The sequence below is a fragment of the Hyaloscypha bicolor genome (assembly GCF_002865645.1).
Source record: "Hyaloscypha bicolor E unplaced genomic scaffold K444scaffold_13, whole genome shotgun sequence".
Lineage (NCBI taxonomy): Eukaryota > Fungi > Ascomycota > Leotiomycetes > Helotiales > Hyaloscyphaceae > Hyaloscypha > Hyaloscypha bicolor.
Genome location: NW_020194515.1, coordinates 185,871 through 203,517, shown reverse-complemented (window position 1 = coordinate 203,517; position 17,647 = coordinate 185,871). Strand labels below are relative to the sequence as shown.

General features: G+C 48.9%; 4 protein-coding genes across 4 annotated transcripts; 1 reads left to right on the top strand and 3 right to left on the bottom strand.

Annotated features, from left to right (window-relative positions):
• Positions 1-269: 269 nt before the first annotated feature.
• Positions 270-1,957, top strand: K444DRAFT_115369 (uncharacterized protein). The gene has a single exon (XM_024870356.1). The coding sequence runs from the start codon at positions 633-635 to the stop codon at positions 1,662-1,664; it is 1,032 nt and encodes a 343-aa protein (XP_024743301.1). The 5' UTR covers positions 270-632; the 3' UTR covers positions 1,665-1,957.
• A 2,945-nt stretch (positions 1,958-4,902) lies between these two features.
• K444DRAFT_551379 (glycoside hydrolase family 3 protein) lies at positions 4,903-8,106 on the bottom strand. Its single transcript, XM_024876539.1, has 7 exons — positions 7,522-8,106; positions 7,217-7,408; positions 7,091-7,163; positions 6,986-7,008; positions 6,793-6,891; positions 6,271-6,604; positions 4,903-6,217 (listed from the first exon to the last, which is right to left on the bottom strand). Exons 1-7 carry the CDS (start codon positions 7,984-7,986, stop codon positions 4,965-4,967), a joined length of 2,439 nt encoding a protein of 812 aa, XP_024743300.1. The 5' UTR covers positions 7,987-8,106; the 3' UTR covers positions 4,903-4,964.
• A 1,313-nt stretch (positions 8,107-9,419) lies between these two features.
• Positions 9,420-12,343, bottom strand: K444DRAFT_606681 (uncharacterized protein). The gene is made up of 2 exons (XM_024879038.1): positions 11,509-12,343; positions 9,420-11,461 (listed from the first exon to the last, which is right to left on the bottom strand). Exons 1-2 carry the CDS (start codon positions 12,038-12,040, stop codon positions 9,753-9,755), a joined length of 2,241 nt encoding a protein of 746 aa, XP_024743299.1. The 5' UTR covers positions 12,041-12,343; the 3' UTR covers positions 9,420-9,752.
• A 156-nt stretch (positions 12,344-12,499) lies between these two features.
• K444DRAFT_579568 (uncharacterized protein) lies at positions 12,500-17,295 on the bottom strand. Its single transcript, XM_024877668.1, has 4 exons — positions 17,151-17,295; positions 16,727-17,062; positions 13,267-16,677; positions 12,500-13,215 (listed from the first exon to the last, which is right to left on the bottom strand). The coding sequence occupies exons 1-4, from the start codon at positions 17,219-17,221 to the stop codon at positions 12,759-12,761; spliced, it is 4,275 nt and encodes a 1,424-aa protein (XP_024743298.1). The 5' UTR covers positions 17,222-17,295; the 3' UTR covers positions 12,500-12,758.
• Between the last annotated feature and the right edge of the window lie 352 nt (positions 17,296-17,647).

Here is a 17,647-nt window from a genome sequence, read left to right as displayed (position 1 = left end):
ACCACCGGCGCGGCTGATAGGCGTTGAAACAATCTCTGGGCCATGCCCATGGATCGAATGGATGTTTCTACGGCGAATTTTGACATAATCCGGCACCCTGGAGGCGCATAAGCGCAACCACGGACTTTTTCGGCTGCCTGGGGGCAGCCGAGCAAGGATCAGGGCAAGGTGGGCGAGTGGGCAGACGGCGGGCAAACGAACTCGCAGTGCATATGCAGTCTTCAGCTCAGAAGTGCCTTGGAGGGCCTTGGAGGGGCCCTATAGTAGGTCTTTAGTTTTCGACGCTGCATGTTGCACTGCCCCCGGTTCACCAGCACCAGCGTGTGGCCTGCGCTGCACGCCCGCATCCGAGATCGCCTGAGCTCGTTATATCTGCGCTCCCCGCCATCGCTGCTGACTTCTTGCCTCCTCTTCTGTACGACGGTCTATTCGTCCCTTTTCAAGGCGCAACTTTAATTCCCATTTTCTGGGACCGCCATTCACCTTCTACAATTCGTTTTGTTCTTTCATTCGTACTTTTGTTTCCCTCACTTGGTCCTCTTTCGCCGCCAAACGCCGCCGCCCCTCGAATCTCTTGCTGGAAAAAGTCGCTCGATAGATATCTTCTTTCTGTTGTCCCACAGAACATTCCAATGCCTCCACAACTCCTGCCAGCTTCGGCTGCTGCTTTCGCGCCCCGGGCAACCTCTGTCAATGTCGTTCTGAGTTCTAAGGTGGAGCCGTGGTTAACGCAGACGCTGAAGCGCATAAACCGCATCAAGCGCCCTCTCAATAGTGTGCCGCAACACCAGAGATGTCTGACCGAAACGTTGTCATCTTCAACCGCAATATGGACCCTCACCTCTATCATGCTTCCAAAAGCTCCAGACGCCGAACTGCGCAAAGACTCGAACCCTCTGATAGAGGCTCTCTTCAACTACCAGCTCATTCACATCGAAGCATATATCGTCCATGTGGATATGGTATTGCGGAACGAGGTCGCGTTCAAGCTGACTCCCGACTCGATCGAATCCCTGATCGAATACCACAAGGATATTCATTGCGTGGACATCTCAGCAAACACATATGCCTGGTCAGAGAAGGAGCTGCAAGTAAAGAAGTTACATGAGGAATTCATTCAAGCCATCAACAAGTTTGTGTACCGAACTCATGTGTCTGCCTTGGAAGGACTAGAAGAAGATGGAGCCGGAGAGTTATTATGTGGGAAGAGCGAAGAAGTCAAGGCTAATATCATGGGCCTCTTCCTACCTCTATTACCTCCACCACCCCGGATCGTGGACGTCGTCCGACCTCCACCGCTGTTGCCCAGCTCCCCTGCTGGCGCAAACTGGTGGTCACAGTCAACTCTTCCTTCCAATGTCCCAGCTCCGGTAGACTCATGGAGAGTCATCCCATCAAGCCCAAGCACAACGTCATCAGCCGACTCTAATTCATTATGGGCCAGCATGGGACTGAACGAGATCCAACTACCGTCGCCTACGCCATCATACAGCCAGCCGTACTCGACATCCGGCCTCTTCTACAGCTCGCCCCAAGTCAGTGCTCCCATCCCCTCGCTTCCTCTACCCAGTATGCTAGCGGCACAGCAATGTGGTGTTAGCGTTGGGTATGGAGGCTTCGGCCAGAACTGGGACCGGTACCAAGAGTATGCAACAACGATGTGACAATCAAGGCCCGGTACTTTCACCAATTACACTCCTACCCACACCGGGTACTAGGACGGGCACCACCGATCATCCCCACTGCTCCTCTCACAACATTTTGGCACACAACAACCTCTGCCTGATATAGAGCGTCGAACAAATTTTTAGCGGCATTTGATACCTTCTCGAGGGGCATACCGGCGTTTTTGCATCAAACTCATCAGCGACTGAGCGACATTTTTGGGAAAACAGCACATCCACCTTCGATTTTCCTTGTCTCAAGTACATAATGGATACCATCTCCTATGTCATCTGATTATTTAGCGTAGCGTGGTTTTGCTTTCAGGGTCGGATTTATGTCTTTTTTTGGATCGAGATATTACAACCCACGGCCGCTAGCTCGGTTTTCCTTTCAAAGCATGATGGCAGGGCCGGCGGGTATTTTTCAGCATTTTCTGGCTATCAAATCTATAAAGAAAGTACCTAAAGAAAGGGGAACACGCAGCAATGCAGGACTCGGCGCGTCAGGATACACATTGTTTTCTCTATCATTCGATCGTTCTTCCGATTTCGTTTGTCTTGCGGATATATCCTGTTTACGATTCTCATGATTTGGTTTTCCTGCGACCTCTCGGTCGATAGTAGGCTTGATGTCTCTTTCGTTTTGGATGGGTTGGATTGGGAAAATTTGGGTCATGATGGATTGGGAACTTTGGATATACCGGGCTGGGCGTCTGCTTGCGGACTTCCCAGTAGAGCATGCTTGCGTGCTGACAGACGACGGGGATTTTCGATGATTCACAGACGATACAAAGCCGCTCCGCTGCGCGAGATCGGTGTAATTGTTAGTCGACCTGCCCGACTTGTCGGCTTACTTCTCTCCTCTCACACACCACCTTCGAATCGGGATACTCCTGCGAGCCAGGACTAGATGGATTACGGGGAATGGGAAGGTGACGGGATGGGATGGAGGCTGGATAATAGGGCTGTAGCTCATCTCACTACTTTCTCACACACTGCATACAATGTCTTTGGATAATGGAAGCTGTGTGAGAGCGCTCATAACTGCCGTGCAGTGAAGGCATGAGATGCTGGTTCGCTACTCGTCCCGGCGACGATTATTCTAGTAGTTAACAGTAATTCAAAGTCGTTAAACATCAACACCGCACCACAGCTGCGCATGAGATGCATGGTTTTGATCCATGTGAGTTAGTATGTCTTTCTTCAGCTCGGTTTCTGGAAAGGGGAGGTCCCACACTCGAAGAAGGGGGTTGCGAGGTTGGAGGGATGGGTCGGCGGACCCTGGGTAATCAATCCTATTCGCCGACTTACGACGGACATTTCCCCCTTTTAACGGCAGCCTTCAGCATTTTCGCCACCACCAGTATCGATTACCATGAATCCAAAGATCAGCCTTGTGATCTTGGCGGTATTCGTCAATTACTCGTTTCCAATCAGACGGGTTTCGCCATAAGCGTGGCGTTTGTTTCATGATTCCATGTCTTCCCCTCGCGGCCCTCTGTGTTTGTTTGGGGTCTGTGCTCTGAGTGGTCCAGCACTGACGCACTGTAAATTCCCCGTTGTCTCATTCCTTTTTGTAAGACAGTTCTTCTGGAATCTCGATCTTGGAGAACACGGGACGTCAGGTCTCAGACATCAGCCACTTGATGTTACCCCTCCACCATTCATATTGCCACTCGTCATAGACAGCGAATCAAGGGTAGGAGTCAATGACCAATTTCCGCCTGTACATTCAAAATTTCTGCAAACAGGGTCTTGGAGTGGAGAGAGCATGTCCAGATTTCCTTCACACTAGAGCATAGGTGAAATGACTTTCGCCCTCTTCCAAAAATAGTTCAAACATAATTACTCTCATTAATGCGTTGCTTATCCTTTTGAGTCTCAGTAAACAGGTTCGCAACAGAAGGGCCGATGGCATGTCTGAAATAATAGAGCCGTTCGGGGGGTTAACCGCTGCGACCCTTGTTTCTGCCGAACCATGAGATGAAGCTGTTGAGTCGGGCTTTACCCCCAAGCCCCGACTCCTCGAGAGTCCATCATGTCTGCCACCGAGCAAGCTCAACGCAAGACTCTGCACACGTGGAGGAGATCACTGGCTGACGAGATATTATATCTCTTCACTGATACTACTCACTTGAGAGTTATTCAATGGGAGTGGCTGCGGCTGTTCGCCTCTTTGGAGTTTAGCGAGGAGATGCTTTCTTGACTTGACGGCTGCAATACGAGTTGCATTCCATTGGTCCACCTACCTCTGGACATCTCCAGGTTGATTAGCATCAAGTCGGCCTAGGCAGTAAGCTGTGGCAACAGGAGATGCTCGAAAACCGGTGCTATGAACTGAAGTGGTTGAGGCAGTATCAAAGATGCGTAGAGTATGCCACGTCGTCTTCACCTCCAACCTCACCCTCATCATTGCCTCATTTCGTGCTCGGACGATGGATCATTAGCAACATACCTGTAAATCGAGATCTTGTCGATAGGAGCAGACGCGTCGAGAGCCCACTAGCCATTCAATTTAGTGATAATCATTGGACCTAAATCTACGTCTACGATTAACATCCTCATCCGAGCGTTGAGCTTCACAACGAAGACGACGAACTAGTTGCCAAAGCCTTCACACACCCCCAAAGCACCTCAGACTAACCCAAAAGGCCCTTTATCAGATAAAACCAGAGACTCTCGATCCAGCTATGATGAATCCCTCGCGCCAAAAGCGTTTGCCTACGTCTCATGCTCATATCTGTCTGTAACCTAGCCATGCCAGAATGCGCAATCGTTTATGCGTACACTTTGGGACTCCGATCGGTCAGAAGAATATTCGAGGTAGATGTGGAGGCTGCAGCAGTGAGAAGGCTAGGTACGTATGTGAATCTCGAAGAACCCGCGGATTCCTGTCTGATGTGTGATGACTGAGGGCTTTGAATTGATGGTGATCGAAAAGGCGGCGAAGAGGGAGGTCGAGCAATTGAATGAAATGTGGTTTGGAAGAGGAAGCTGCTTAAGATTGGAAGGGACGGTGGTGGCCTCCCCGATTTCATGTGAAGTTCGAACAGGGGGAGGAACGACGAAGCGAACCTCGCCTATAGAAACGCACCTCCTTTCTCCAATGACACTACAGTTAAGGAAGGAGCAAGTGACTTTCGATCCTGGATCTGCAGTGTTCATTGACTCGGGGGTTCTAGGCACATGTTCAAGCTTCTCGACTTCTTTTGGTCTAGAGCACATGAACGGATGGCTAGGAAATATGAATTATGACTACCATTCACACTACGAATACTGCTTCATCCCGATTTTCGTTCCTTACACAGGAACCACGACGGGCGAAACTCGCCCACCGCTACAAATTTTGGTCAAACTCTCACAAGCCAACGTCAGGTTCGCACTGCTATCTCCTATCCAGAACAAAAACGGTGCGGTTTTGCTGACAGGAATGATCCAGTTCTGGCTTACCACATCCCAGATACTCAAGTCCTTCCTCGTGATCTGTAATGTCACAACCTCGCTCGCCCCTTTCGCCAAGGTATCGGTTTTCTCGAAGGCACGCAACTGGATGATCGGTGTATCCCATGGGTTGTCCGAGGGATATTGCACGAAGACCATTACGACATCCTTTCCTGCTACAGTGCCAGTATTGGTGACTTTAACGGAAATTGTGAACATGACATCCCATAACGCTGGGTTACCGCCTTGGTCACCTCCAGCGACAGGATCGGGTTGGGGTGTGGTTTGGTAGCCGGCAGGGTAGACGAATGTATTCGTGGCTGTGATAGACTCAGGATCGTCAACATAAGGATAAAGGTATCGCCAGATTGTGTTGAACCCTGTCGGCCAGGCCACTTCCGAGGCAGGAGGAATGGATGTGCTGTACATGGGTGTTGAACCTTTCGGAGCTCGGGCGGGAGGGGTTGATGAAAGAGCTGTGACAGCTGTGATGGTTGCACTGGTGCGGGAAAATGTTGTGTATGAGAGCCCGTGGCCGAATGCGAATCGTGGGGCTATTGAATGCTTGTTCAGGTAGCGGTAGTCAATGTAGAGACCCTCGGAGAAAGTATCCTGGACTTGGAAGAATTCGAATCCTAACAGACTGACGGATGATGGGTAATTTGATTCTGCTACTGGGATAGAGTATGGAAGATGTCCGCTGGGAGAGTATTCTCCAAAGAGAATGTCCGTCAAGGAATCTCCGGCCTCTTGACCTGGTAGGTGAGCGAATATCACTGCTTTAACAGAAGGGAGATCAATCCAATTTTCGACGAGAATTGGGCCGACGGTGTGGACAACAACAATGACCGTAGCGTATTTGGCCGCAGCGGCTTCAACTAGCGCGTCTCCATTGTGCCAGGTATACAGCCCGCTCGATGAGCGATCACCATCGTTTCCTTCGACCGTGTATTGATTTTCCCCGGAATCACTTGTTACAAAAACAACAGCAATATCACCAGCTGCTGCAGTGAGGCCGGAAGGGAACGAGTCGCTTGAGTAATAGGTCACGTTCGCTGCCTTGCGTTTGATGGCATCAATTGGTGCATCAAGGTAGGGATAATTTGCGGTGCCTTTCAAGGTCTGTCAGAAAAGCCCAAATATCTTAAGAACGATGGAAACTTACCACTTCCCCATCCCATGCCAAGGATTCCTGTATTGCAGCTCCGTTGATTGCAAGCATTCGGGCCTGCCGGGTTATTCTCTGCATCTGAACCAAAGATCTTCAAAGATGCACTCGTAGAGAGTGGTAAGGCGTTGTTGACATTTTTCAATAAGGTTATAGCTTCTCTTGAGACGTTCCTTGCAACTTTTGCATGGTCTGCTTGAACATTGACGTATTGATTTGTGACGCAGGTTGGTGAAAATAAAGCTGCTGGGTAGCAAAGACCAGTGGGATCTGCAGTGTTGGCGGAGAAGTTTGGAAGTGGATAGTCTTGATCTTGTCCGAGCTGATACCACTGGATAATCTACGAATCAGCATTGTTCCATTTTATTCCATTGAAAGTCATCTAAAACCCGAGGAACTTGGAAGAGGGGAATATTAAATGTCCATAACTTTTGGGAGATTTAGGAAAGGGATCTTTTTGAATGTCCAACACTTGCCAGACATCCAAGAATCAAAAGGCAAAATCGAAAATATGCTTACGGTAGCTACAATCCTCGTCACCATGTCATTCAAGCGATTGAGGGGAACCGTGCCATTTAGAACGCTAGTGGAGAGCTCGTAAGCCCAGTACGCAAGGCCCTAGCAACGAATAAGCAACGTATTTCTTTAAGGAGGAGAGAGCCGGTAGCGGGCCGGGAGCATGGGTTGTAGGACAAAGGAATAGGTTGGCTACTAGAAATGGGATAGCACCATCGCCTTGAAGAAGTTAGTTTCCGAGTAATATTTTAACACTACAATCTTGACTCAAGATCAAAGAAAGGTGGAGTTGTAGACATACCGGGCATAGCCATATCTAAGCCAGCAAGAGCAGAGCTAACACCTCCAATTTGAGAAAGCCAGTCGGTCATCACCTAGCAAGTTTTAGCATTACCCACTGGCTGTCCTCGACTTCATATTATCTTACGAGCCCTTGAAATCCAAACTCATCCTTGAGAATTCCATTGATCATCATGCTATTCTGAGAGGAAGCGCTTCCGTTCACATCGTTGTAAGACGTCATTACTGCTCCAACACCAGCTCTAATAGCTTCTGCAAAAGGCCAAGAGTAAAGTTCGTGAAGGGTCCGATCATCGATATTGCTGCTGATCGCCTTCATCTAATGTCCATGTTCTCGAATTAGCATTTCACAAACAACTAGGATCTGAAGTTGAGGAGTTGACTGGCTTGAACGTCAAAGAGGAAATAGAGATCCGAGGAAAACAAATTTACCAAACCATGAGGAATGATATCCATCCGATATGCTTCCTGCTCATTGCCGATGAAATGTTTTATCGTTGCAATAACACCATTAGCTTGAATCCCCTTGACCGTCTCAGCACCACCCCACGCTTGAAGCACAGGGTCCGCCCCGAAACCTTCCCAATTCCTTCCCCCCCTCGGCTTCCTGCCAATTGGACCAACAACAGGACCAAGCTGGATGTTGACACCCTTTCCTCGAGCCTCTGCACCCAAAGCAACTCCTCTCGCATATGCCAAAGCTTTGTTCCAAGTAGCACCAACTGTGATTCCTGCTGGAAAAGCAGTAATGTTGTCCGTGGCACCAATGCCCAGGGCGGAATCTTGCAAGCAGAGACTTGGGATCCCAAATCGAAGCGCAGAGCCGGTGTTACCCACGCACGGCCCCATCAGTTCTCCTGTTCCTGTTGTCAAATTGACCTTCTCAGCCAAAGTCATGTTTGCGACAACTTTCTGAGCTTTTGCGTAAGCTGCTGCCCAGCTTGAAACCCATCCTCCTGGCGGAGCCGGGTAGTAGGGAGCTGCTACATAACCTGCTGGAACCGAATCCCGCTTGTCTTTGGAAGAGCCTTGAAGTTGCTGTGCCCGATTGATGTCTGCTGCAAAGTTGGGTGTTCTTACCAAAGCAAGACTGAGTGAAGTCAAGGTCAGAAGCAATACAGAGATGTAAGTAATGTGCGCCATCTTGAGAAAGCGACCACAGCGATTGGAGAGATGGGAACCGCGCAGGTCGACTCAGCGACTCTGGGTGTTCATAACACTTTTGGGAGAATGATGCACTTGTACCAATCTTGCTATTCACCCTGCACAATCACCCAACATGACGAAAGAGGGAAAGCACAACCGGAGGTATAGACATAAGAAGGCACATATGACTTGGTCCATGCAAGACAAAAATCTGGTACGGCGAGAAAGCACGGTGAGAAAGCTGGCAAAGCACGATCCAGATATCCATATCGGGTCGTACCGCCGTGGCTCGACCTTTGAGTTCCTGAGAGCCCGCCTGGCCCTGTTGACCGGTGTCTTGGTTGAGCAAGGCGTCCAGGCCTGCACGGAGCACCAATTCCTGTCTCGACCAGATTCACCTGCAGCCGAGCTGCACGCACAGGGAGACAGGGGCCTTCCCCACAAATTCGAGCGTGTGACGCAGGTGGAGCCAGTGCCGAGGTCACAAGGGGCAGGTCCATCTTATAGATTTGCAGATAAGGCGATGGCATCGAGAGTGGGAGCTACATTCTGCTCTGCCCTTCACTGCTCGGCTTCTTTCATGTGATTGCGTTGGTTAGGTCGTCGATGCGGCGGTGAATCGATGTGGAGTGTGATTCGGGCCGCCAAGTGCATCGAAGCGTGACATGCCGCGGAAGGTGCATCGTATTATCATTTTGGTCCGGTGTATTAGCGAGTAAAGGTACCACCTACCTGCCTGGCGTTGAAAGCAGATAACGGCGGCTTGGATGCGATTTGCTCTTGTTCGCTATGTTACCCCCCGTTCGTCAATACGAGCGATTAATTAATCGGGGTCCCCATTGCCCAATCGCGGGCCCCGATTGCTTAATCGCTTGCTTAAGCGAACTCCGGTTTATAAATACGAGGTCGAATACGAGCAAATTTTTAAAATACTAAAATATTTTAAAACCCATGAATTATTAAAATCCTATTAATATAATGTATTAAAAATAGTTTAGTTAATTATATTAATTAAGTAATATCGGCTTTAGCCTTTTATTAGAACTCTAAAATCTTTTTATTATAATTTTAATTTAAAAATATAAAATTATATATATATTTTAATCTTTAATGGAATTTAATATAAGAAAAATTTATTTAAGTCTCTTATAAGCATTAATCCTTTTTATTTAATTAAATTTTGGCCTTTATCCTTTATTAGAAATTTATATATTATTTTAAAATCGGGCTCCTCGCTTAGGACCGATTAATCAATCGCTCGTATTGACGAACGGGGGGTAACAGCTAGAGAGGTGCCATGAATTTCGCTTCCGTTCAGGGGTTCGGAAGTCAGAAGCTAGCGGGTCCGAATTTGGAGTCGACAATCCCCAGTTGAAGGCTAGAAGCGAGCTCAACCGGTAAAAAGATATTCCATCTGAACATTAACTATTGCTGCTCTAGCTTCCGTAACATCATCTACGCCATCAAATGAAAAGAACCTTGCCCAAGCTATGCATTCCCAAAATTAAAACCGAACTTCAAGACTGCGCTAAGGGCACGTTCTCTTTCTCTTTCTCTCCATTCCCACCACTCCTGTAGCTCGTTGTCCTCGAAAGCCCTTTCAGACTGCTGGCCCTTAGCCTCCCTGTTCTGCCCACCTCCGCACGCACGTCCATCAGAACCTGCTCTCCCTGAATCCCCAACTTCCCTATTTTTGCGGCGAGGGCGGTGTTCTCAGCTTGGAGATCACCAACCTGGCCCCTGATAATATCTTTCTCCTTCCTCAGCACGCCAACTTCGGCTCTCAGCTCTTCCAGCTCCCGCAATAACTTCGTCTTTTCATCTTTCTCAGTTTCCTTGCGCCTCCGTTCCTCCGCCTTTTGCTGTTCCCTCTCCTTCTTTTTTTCTAACTTCTCAACTTCTTTTTTGTACTTCTCTTCCTGCCTCTTCACCTCTCTCATATGTTTCTCCTCTGCCTTTCGAATAGCCTCTTCCTCTTTCGCAGTATCCTCGTTCTTTTTGCTGATCTCCTTTTCGCGAGCTTTGCTCAACTTTTCATCCAATTTCCGCTTCCTCTCCTCAAGCTTTTGAAGCTCTTTGTCTTGTTGAGTAATGGCTTTTGACTGTGCAGATGACGTTGTGGTCTTCATTGAAGATCCATCGTTATCGTCGCCCTTCTCGCCTTCAACATTTTCCAACGCTGAAGCGAAGCTCCCAGCCGATGAAGCGCTGCTTATGGAAGAAACAGAGTCGCGGCGTGGAGAGCTTCCATTTGTTGCCTCGGTGGGATGTCCGGGTAAGTGATCGGATATTATGGCTGGAGTGTGTGAGACGATGTATCCGCCTGCCGCACCTGCTATCCCAGCGGCAATTTCATATATGCCGCCTCCGTTTGGGTGGTTGACAACAGGATCCGGGTGTTCTTCTGTGCGGATTGGTTTCTCCTCGATTCCTGCTAGATGGCCGTTTGTCTGATAGTTATGCAAGTCTTGTGTGTACTTATGGCGGGGTTTATGTTCGTGCTTCTCTGCCCCCTCGCCCTGGTCATCATCTCCCACACTCTCGTCGTCACTTTCCAAATCCTCAAGATCCTTTCCACATGCCCAATTGAGGAATTTGCTAGCATCTGCTACAATGCCACCGGGCGTCCCTCGTTCAACCATGAATCGCGGAACGCTGCCTCCTGGGTCGCTTCGAGTAATCATTATCCACTCGACCGGGTTGCATTCGCTTTCGTCATCTTGTTGAGGATCGTCAAGACTCTTGCGTTTGGCGTCGGGGCTCTTAAACATATCATAGGATATCGTTTTCCCTCTGGCTCTAGTCACATGTGGAGATAGGTCTGTCTCCGACGCTGCTGCTGCTCCTTTATCTGAAGTTCCTAAGATATTTTCGGTGGTTGGAGGCGAATGGTTTTTTGTGGCATTCCGCAATATTGCTTCCCTGCCTAATGTTGATGCGGACCGGTTTCTCTGTGCGGGGAGATTTGTAGTGGAGGCTGATTTTCGAAAACCCTTCTTCAAGGGAACCTCCCTTATGAATTCAACTGATTCATAATTGCCTCGGATGAAACCATCTCTTGATTGAGTATCCGGATGATTACAGGGCCGCGAGATTACCATGAAATGTCGAGGAACCTCATGCTCTCCTCCAGATAAATCCGACAATGCCTGATCTGACGTGAGAAACATCGTTACGAAGTCTCTCGGGGTAGTAGGTCCTGGGAATTGTGCAGAAAGAAGATATACTACAAAGTATCAGCATTGTGTCGTACAATGGCAGAGTGGCACCTACCTTCCATCTTTCCCACGCCGTCAATATTCTTGTATGCCACCCTCTGTTCCCCACCAATTCCCCTGATATTTCCTTCACCTGGCCCACCCCGAACCTTCATTGTTTCCGGGAATTCTCTTTCTAACGCCTTTTTCCACTTTGTGAACCCCAGCCCCTCATGTACACTCCGCCTCGCAAACCACGACCCTCTTCCATCCTTCCCGCCTAACTTGTATACACTCATCCCCAATGGATTCTCCTTTGGATTCATCTTCACGTTCTTCCATTCCTTCTGCAAAGCCTCCACATCCGACGGAGGCGGCGCTGAACGTGCTGACGAAATGGATATTTCCGAGGCAGATGATGCCGTCGAGCTCGCGCGCGATCGTCCGTCAAGGTCGGATTCTTCGGGTGGGGCAGGAATTGGTACAGAGTCGACTATGAGTTGTGCTTTGCTGAAGGCATTGGATAGGAACGGCTTCAGGTCGTCGAGAGGGGCATCGTCGAAGTCTATGGGCCCCAGGGTTTTCAAGGCATCATGGAGAGCAGCCATGTTGTCTGTTGTGCCCTCAAGTTGAACAGATACAACGCCTAAAAGTGAGGATTTGGGGCAAGGTCAGATTTTGAATGTCCTACGCTCCCTGGGCGAATTTGTCAACATGGGACTCGAGATTCCGAATTCACCAAGTGTGGCGTGCGAGGCTGACGGGGAAATCTGATAAGGGTATTTGGGTAGATGTGCGTGCGAATTGAAGCATACTTGCAGGAGAAGTGCAATAGATACTATGAGCAAATGCGGAATAAGAGCATTTGATGCGTCTACACCATCGCTCGCCTGGTGCTTCTTCGATGTCAACGGCAAACCGGTTGTGTGGCTGACGTTCGGATTCGTTGCAGGGGGTGATGCGGGGACCCCTCTCATTGGGCTCATGACGTTGCTGGCTCGATGCGGCAGCCGTCACTTCTAAGACATCACCTTTCTTTCGGGTCGGGTACCGCAAGAACGATATTGGTTCAGTTTTTCTTTTATACGTTTTGAATTCTCGTATCCGATAGAAGGATGGAGTTCTGAAAAAATGCCGTCTGATTAGTGTAGCTCCATGAACTGCCGACTGAACAGCTCTTGTAACTAACGGGCGTCCCTCACCCGCTATTCATACAAGTTTGTCAACACGCTCGACATATATGCATGCCAACTTAAAGATGAGTCCCAGATCCATATAACCAAACACCTCGCTCAAAACATCCTTGCCGTCATTCGTACGAACGGATCATCCAAAGGACAAACGCTTCCTTCCTTTGACGAGCATTTCCTGTTCCATCTTACAGCTGCCGCAATACTCCTCTTGCCATCTCCTCAGCTCATCCAACTTTTCTTTCCTCTCTCGCTCTTTAGCTTCCAAAATCTTCTGCGAATCCGTACCCTTGGTTTTCTTATTTGGTGAGGGACTCGTTCGGTGCTCTCGTAAAATCAGCTGGACCTGTTTACACCTTGCATTCTCATCAAGGAGCCAATTCTCCCATTCAGCTCTCATCATCTCCTGCTCAACGTTATTCACAACTCGCATGGCAACCATCAGATCGTGACGGTAGGAACCTAAGTGCTGTCGGGTCCTTCGTAACCGCTTCGCAGTGGAGCGAGTCGCAGTTTCTGAAAAGGCTGTCCCAGCTGTTTGATAAGGCATGTCTAAGTCCGTGATATTCGCAATGTCTCGGAATTGCTCGTAGCTAGGAGTTTGTCAACGAGAGTCAGATCCGAACAAGAGTAGAGTAACTTACCATTTGCTCCCCCCTCGTGCAACCAGGTCAGTTGGTACCGACCTCAAAACATCGTCTAAATCTTTTAGGTAGATCGCCTTCGACATCATTGGATTAGGGCCCACGCCAACTCTGGCCATGAATTTTGCGGCGTTGCGCTCAGACCACCACTCTGAAGTATCTCGTGAAGTAAAGAAGGCATTCGTCAGGATACTCAGGAGAAGTGCTATCAAAATAATACTGTGGGCGCTTGATACTTTCCAGATTGATCGCAATACTGCAAACGTCCACATCATAACAGATGTAATCGCGCTTTCACCGAATGAGCCTATGGTCTCCAAAAACATGTTGGTAAGAGTTCGCTGCTTGATTTGTGGTCGTTTTGAATGGCTCAAATCCGCAGCCGAGAACAATGACACTGATGTTTGCTGACCAACGTATCCAAAAATATGGATCGCCTTCTTGGTCCGGCTTTGCGGTCCTAATTTGCGCACCTGGTCTGCAATAACATCCGCCAAGTCTGCTGCGTCAAGACTTGAGTCGTCAAGTGCCTGCCTTTCAACCAGACCTTTGGAAAAGGTTGGCGTTTTTGACCAGTCAACCTTGGTATAGATTGCCAGTTTACACTTGGACTTCGCGATGAATGTGATGACAATCTTCGAGACAAGCATGAAATCCTTGTGATGTGGGAGATGCCAGGGCGTTTTGAAGTCAGTGACTACATAGCATATATGATCGTTCATAACGTCAATGACCTGGTAGTCAACAACGTTCGCTTGTCGAGCACGACGGAACATGTCAACATAATCGATTTGAAACTCAAAGTCTCGTCGCATATGACTGCCCTCAAGCGGCACCCAAGGTCCTTGGGCAATTCGTTGCGCACGGCGCTCATGGTACAAGAGCTGAAAAACGGCGCTTTTATCTCCGAACATGACGTGAAAGAGAGCCTTTGGGCTTAACTCAAACTGCCTCTCAACCGCTTTGCGTTGCATTCCTTGTGGTTCGTAAATAACTGGATGCGATGGAAGCTGAAATTTCGTAACTTCTTTGCTCGCTTTTCCCAGGTGAAGTCCTCGCTCAACGTGAATCATCGCTCTCAGGTCTCGATCCTTGCGAGTTCGTCCAGACAAAGTACCATCATCTATTGGAGTATTGACCGAAACATCCTCCCAGCTTTCCATACTTGGACTTCTTGTGGGATCATCATGTTCCTTCTTGATAAGAGCTGCCATTATGTTTTCGAGGTTCATTGGCTCTTCTGCTTGAGAGATATCGATCAAATAATTCAGCCGTGATTGAAGTAGTCGTAGGGGTTCCAAGAAAGTCTTGATCGTAATTCTGGTGAAGCCTGCTTTGGTGGCGTCTTCGCGAAGGTGGAGGAAGATGAAATCGCAATCCTTGCCAGGAGCGGCGGTGACTTCACTAATGCTGTCCATGCTGACCCCCGAAATTAACACGAGTCCTAAATGATGACTGTAGAAGTATATGTCATGCTGCGTCACATAGACCCTACCAGGAAACTCTTGTTGCTCGTTCGGATTCCAAGTGGCTCGGAAAACAAGTAAAACTTTGTCTTCTCGTGGAACATTGGGAAATAGCATTCGAAACTGGGCCTCTTGCGTCTTCAGCTCGAGGGGATAATTGGCGGGGAAGATTTCTGGTTTCGGAGCGAATTGGCTGTGTGAGCGCGACGCTTCTGCGTCGACACTAATGGCCTTCCGATGTGTGGCAGAAGAAGGGGCTGGATTTGCAACTGGATCAGTCGACGTACTGATCGAGGACTGGACAAGGTCGGAAAGTCCAGTGTCAGGCTTACGATTTTCGTCCCCACCAATTCTCGGTGATGGATCGAGTGGCCTTATATTGGGACTTGCTGGGATCGACCGGTTCACCGGCGGCTTGATCTCTCCTTTTTCGAGACGGTTGATATAGCCCCAGTTACTGCTGCCCCAAAGGTTCGCCATAATTCCACTTGGCATGCCTCCAGTAGCATCACTTCGACCAATTCCGATACCACGTTCACCACTTACGATGACAGCTGATTTGCTCAAGTTGGTTGGCGCTGGTGGGTTGGCTAGAGTAGCAGGAGCTAATGTGCTGGTATGGGTTTCCAGCTGCTGTGGTGGTGATACTTGAGGTTTTGAGACGACATTCGGCCCAACTTGAGTGATTGCGGGCGTTGAATACACTGGGAGGATGTTGTGACTTGCGGATATCAAACTGGCAATGCCACCGGCTGCTGCTGGGGCAGGAGTAGGTGGCACATCGAATTGTGCGACCGTGGATTTGCGATGCAGGTCCAACTTTTGCATGATCCTGGCCGCATGATCCCTACTACTTTCCCCTTCCTCTCTGGTAGTAACAGACCGGCGAGGAGCAGTGACATCGAAGCTACTTCGAGAAGCCAAGTTACCAATGTCGGGACTAGGAACCGGGAGTGTGCCCGTCCTGTCAAAGGTACCAGCAGGTAGATCATCATGCCCAACATTACCATCCAGAGATTTGACTGCGAACTCTGGAATTGATGGTGGGGTTATGGCAAATGCAGGATCAACTCCACCAGGGTAAGAGAAGTTGTCGTTCGCACTGGCCTGGAGGGCTTTGTTCTTTGCAACCTCAAAAGTTTCCAACCATTCCATGAGTTGTGTTTGGGTCTCGGATTGGACCAAAATCGTCTGGTTTTTGGTCTTGACTTCGAAGCAAAACCGACGCTCTTCTTGCACTGCAGGCTTCACATTGCACAACAGCACGCCGATTTTCTCGCTCTCTTCAACCCCGCCGGATTGGGCACCTTGGACAAGCCATCCGAATATACCATTTTTAACATAGAACCATCGCCGAACCCATGCTGTCCTTGCTGGTTTCCCAGAAATGGTTCGGAGGAAAAGCCATCCTTGCTTCTCTGACCGCTCGCCATCTTTTCCTTGTGCCTGGATGTTGACAGTTGAGGGACCCTTGGAACCGAGAAAAGCGACAGTAGAAAGATTATAATCTTCCAGCTCCCGGGAGGGCTTAGAAGCTTGAGATGCTGTGTCCGCTATCTCTCGCCTGGCAATTTGTAGTTCACGCCGAAAAACACTTTCACCAGCTTCCATTTCTTTACTCCAGCCTCGAACACGATCAATTTCAGTCCCCCACTTTGCGAAATTGGCTCCACCATTCTCTCGCGAACGCCGCATCTCTCGCCATTGATCCGAAGAAACCCGTACCAAGAGTTTGTCAATGGTATAACGCAATTGGGGTGCCAGGAGACAGAAATCCAAGGAGGCTTTGAGGTACGCTTTTCGAGTTTCGTGAACCTGGAAAGCGTCTTCTCGGAGTGAAGATGGCTCTTTTGTCTTCGATTGGCTTACATATCTTGCCAAAGTGTTGTCAAACGTCTTTTGCGATTGCTCCAGATATCGTCGAGCGTCTTTGAAGTTCCGAAGCCTACACTATACGTTAGTTTGCTTTTTGAGAAGTTTCGAGAGAGACCAACTCTCCAGCCATGAAGGACTTGATGGGCTCGACGACATTGGGATCCATCTTCTTCATCCCTGATATGGCCTGCGACCACCATTCCCGAGAACCTTCGCCGAAATTCTTCATTGCCAACAGGGTATAGTCATGATCGAGGACGGCTTCTGAGACATTGGCAGGCGGGACGGATCGAAGAAGGAATGAATTGAACGTCTCCTCAAGGGAAGAGACATCGTGGACGAGTTTTGATATAGATTTAACGTATGCATCGAGCCATCTCTCGATGATCTCCACTTGATCCGAAAAGTGGACGGCAGTCGCTCTAAAGGTTGGCGAATCGAGTGCTGCTTCTTTGCTGAAAAATTCAAAGTCAGTTCTGCTCGTTCCCGGAAGTTGGAAGCTTGAGAAGCTCCATAGGTAGGAGTTGAGTTCATTGTACATACAGCCCAACAGGTATCAAGCTTAGAGGTCTGCCAACCTGCTGCAGAGCAGGTTGAGTAGCAGCCTCGGCCATATCAATGAATGATGGAGAATTCGTTTCAGCGAGATCAGCGAGGCATCGTGACCTATTGCCGTTCTGAAGTCGAAATTTCGAGGACCATGTCCAGCGCCTCGTCATTGTCCGGTTCATATCAACCCCTGAGTTCTGAGGCATCAATCTCGCTAGTGCCCAGAAGGGGCAGCCGAATAAGCTCAGCAATATTTCAATCATTTCATTGCGATATTGAAGAAATTGATTGAGAACGATAGCATTTGAGTTCTGCAACTGGACTCGTTCCAACATGCTGTTTCATGATTATTACATAAGGATAAATGTTCCCCTCAAGTTTATCTGGGTTTCTTGGAAAGTGCCATCAACCGGTTGTCAGCCTTGGATAGAACACAAACCCAGACAGGTTGTTAACAGTTCGAAGCTGAAGTCGGCCGAGTAAACTGCTTT

Bases quoted from the DNA above. Each gene is read 5' to 3' on its own strand.
- K444DRAFT_115369 (XM_024870356.1), top strand. From the start codon at position 633: ATGCCTCCACAACTCCTGCCAGCTTCGGCTGCTGCTTTCGCGCCCCGG.
- K444DRAFT_551379 (XM_024876539.1), bottom strand. From the start codon at position 7,986: ATGACTTTGGCTGAGAAGGTCAATTTGACAACAGGAACAGGAGAACTG. The intron at 7,164-7,216 runs GTAAGATAATAT...AAAACTTGCTAG, and splicing joins AGTTTGGATTTCAAGGGCTC to GTGATGACCGACTGGCTTTC. The intron at 6,892-6,985 runs GTAGCCAACCTA...ATTCGTTGCTAG, and splicing joins ATGGTGCTATCCCATTTCTA to GGCCTTGCGTACTGGGCTTA.
- K444DRAFT_606681 (XM_024879038.1), bottom strand. From the start codon at position 12,040: ATGGCTGCTCTCCATGATGCCTTGAAAACCCTGGGGCCCATAGACTTC. The intron at 11,462-11,508 runs GTAGGTGCCACT...GATACTTTGTAG, and splicing joins CGGCGTGGGAAAGATGGAAG to TATATCTTCTTTCTGCACAA.
- K444DRAFT_579568 (XM_024877668.1), bottom strand. From the start codon at position 17,221: ATGGCCGAGGCTGCTACTCAACCTGCTCTGCAGCAGGTTGGCAGACCT. The intron at 16,678-16,726 runs GTTGGTCTCTCT...CGTATAGTGTAG, and splicing joins AAGTCCTTCATGGCTGGAGA to GCTTCGGAACTTCAAAGACG. The intron at 13,216-13,266 runs GTAAGTTACTCT...ACAAACTCCTAG, and splicing joins GCACGAGGGGGGAGCAAATG to CTACGAGCAATTCCGAGACA.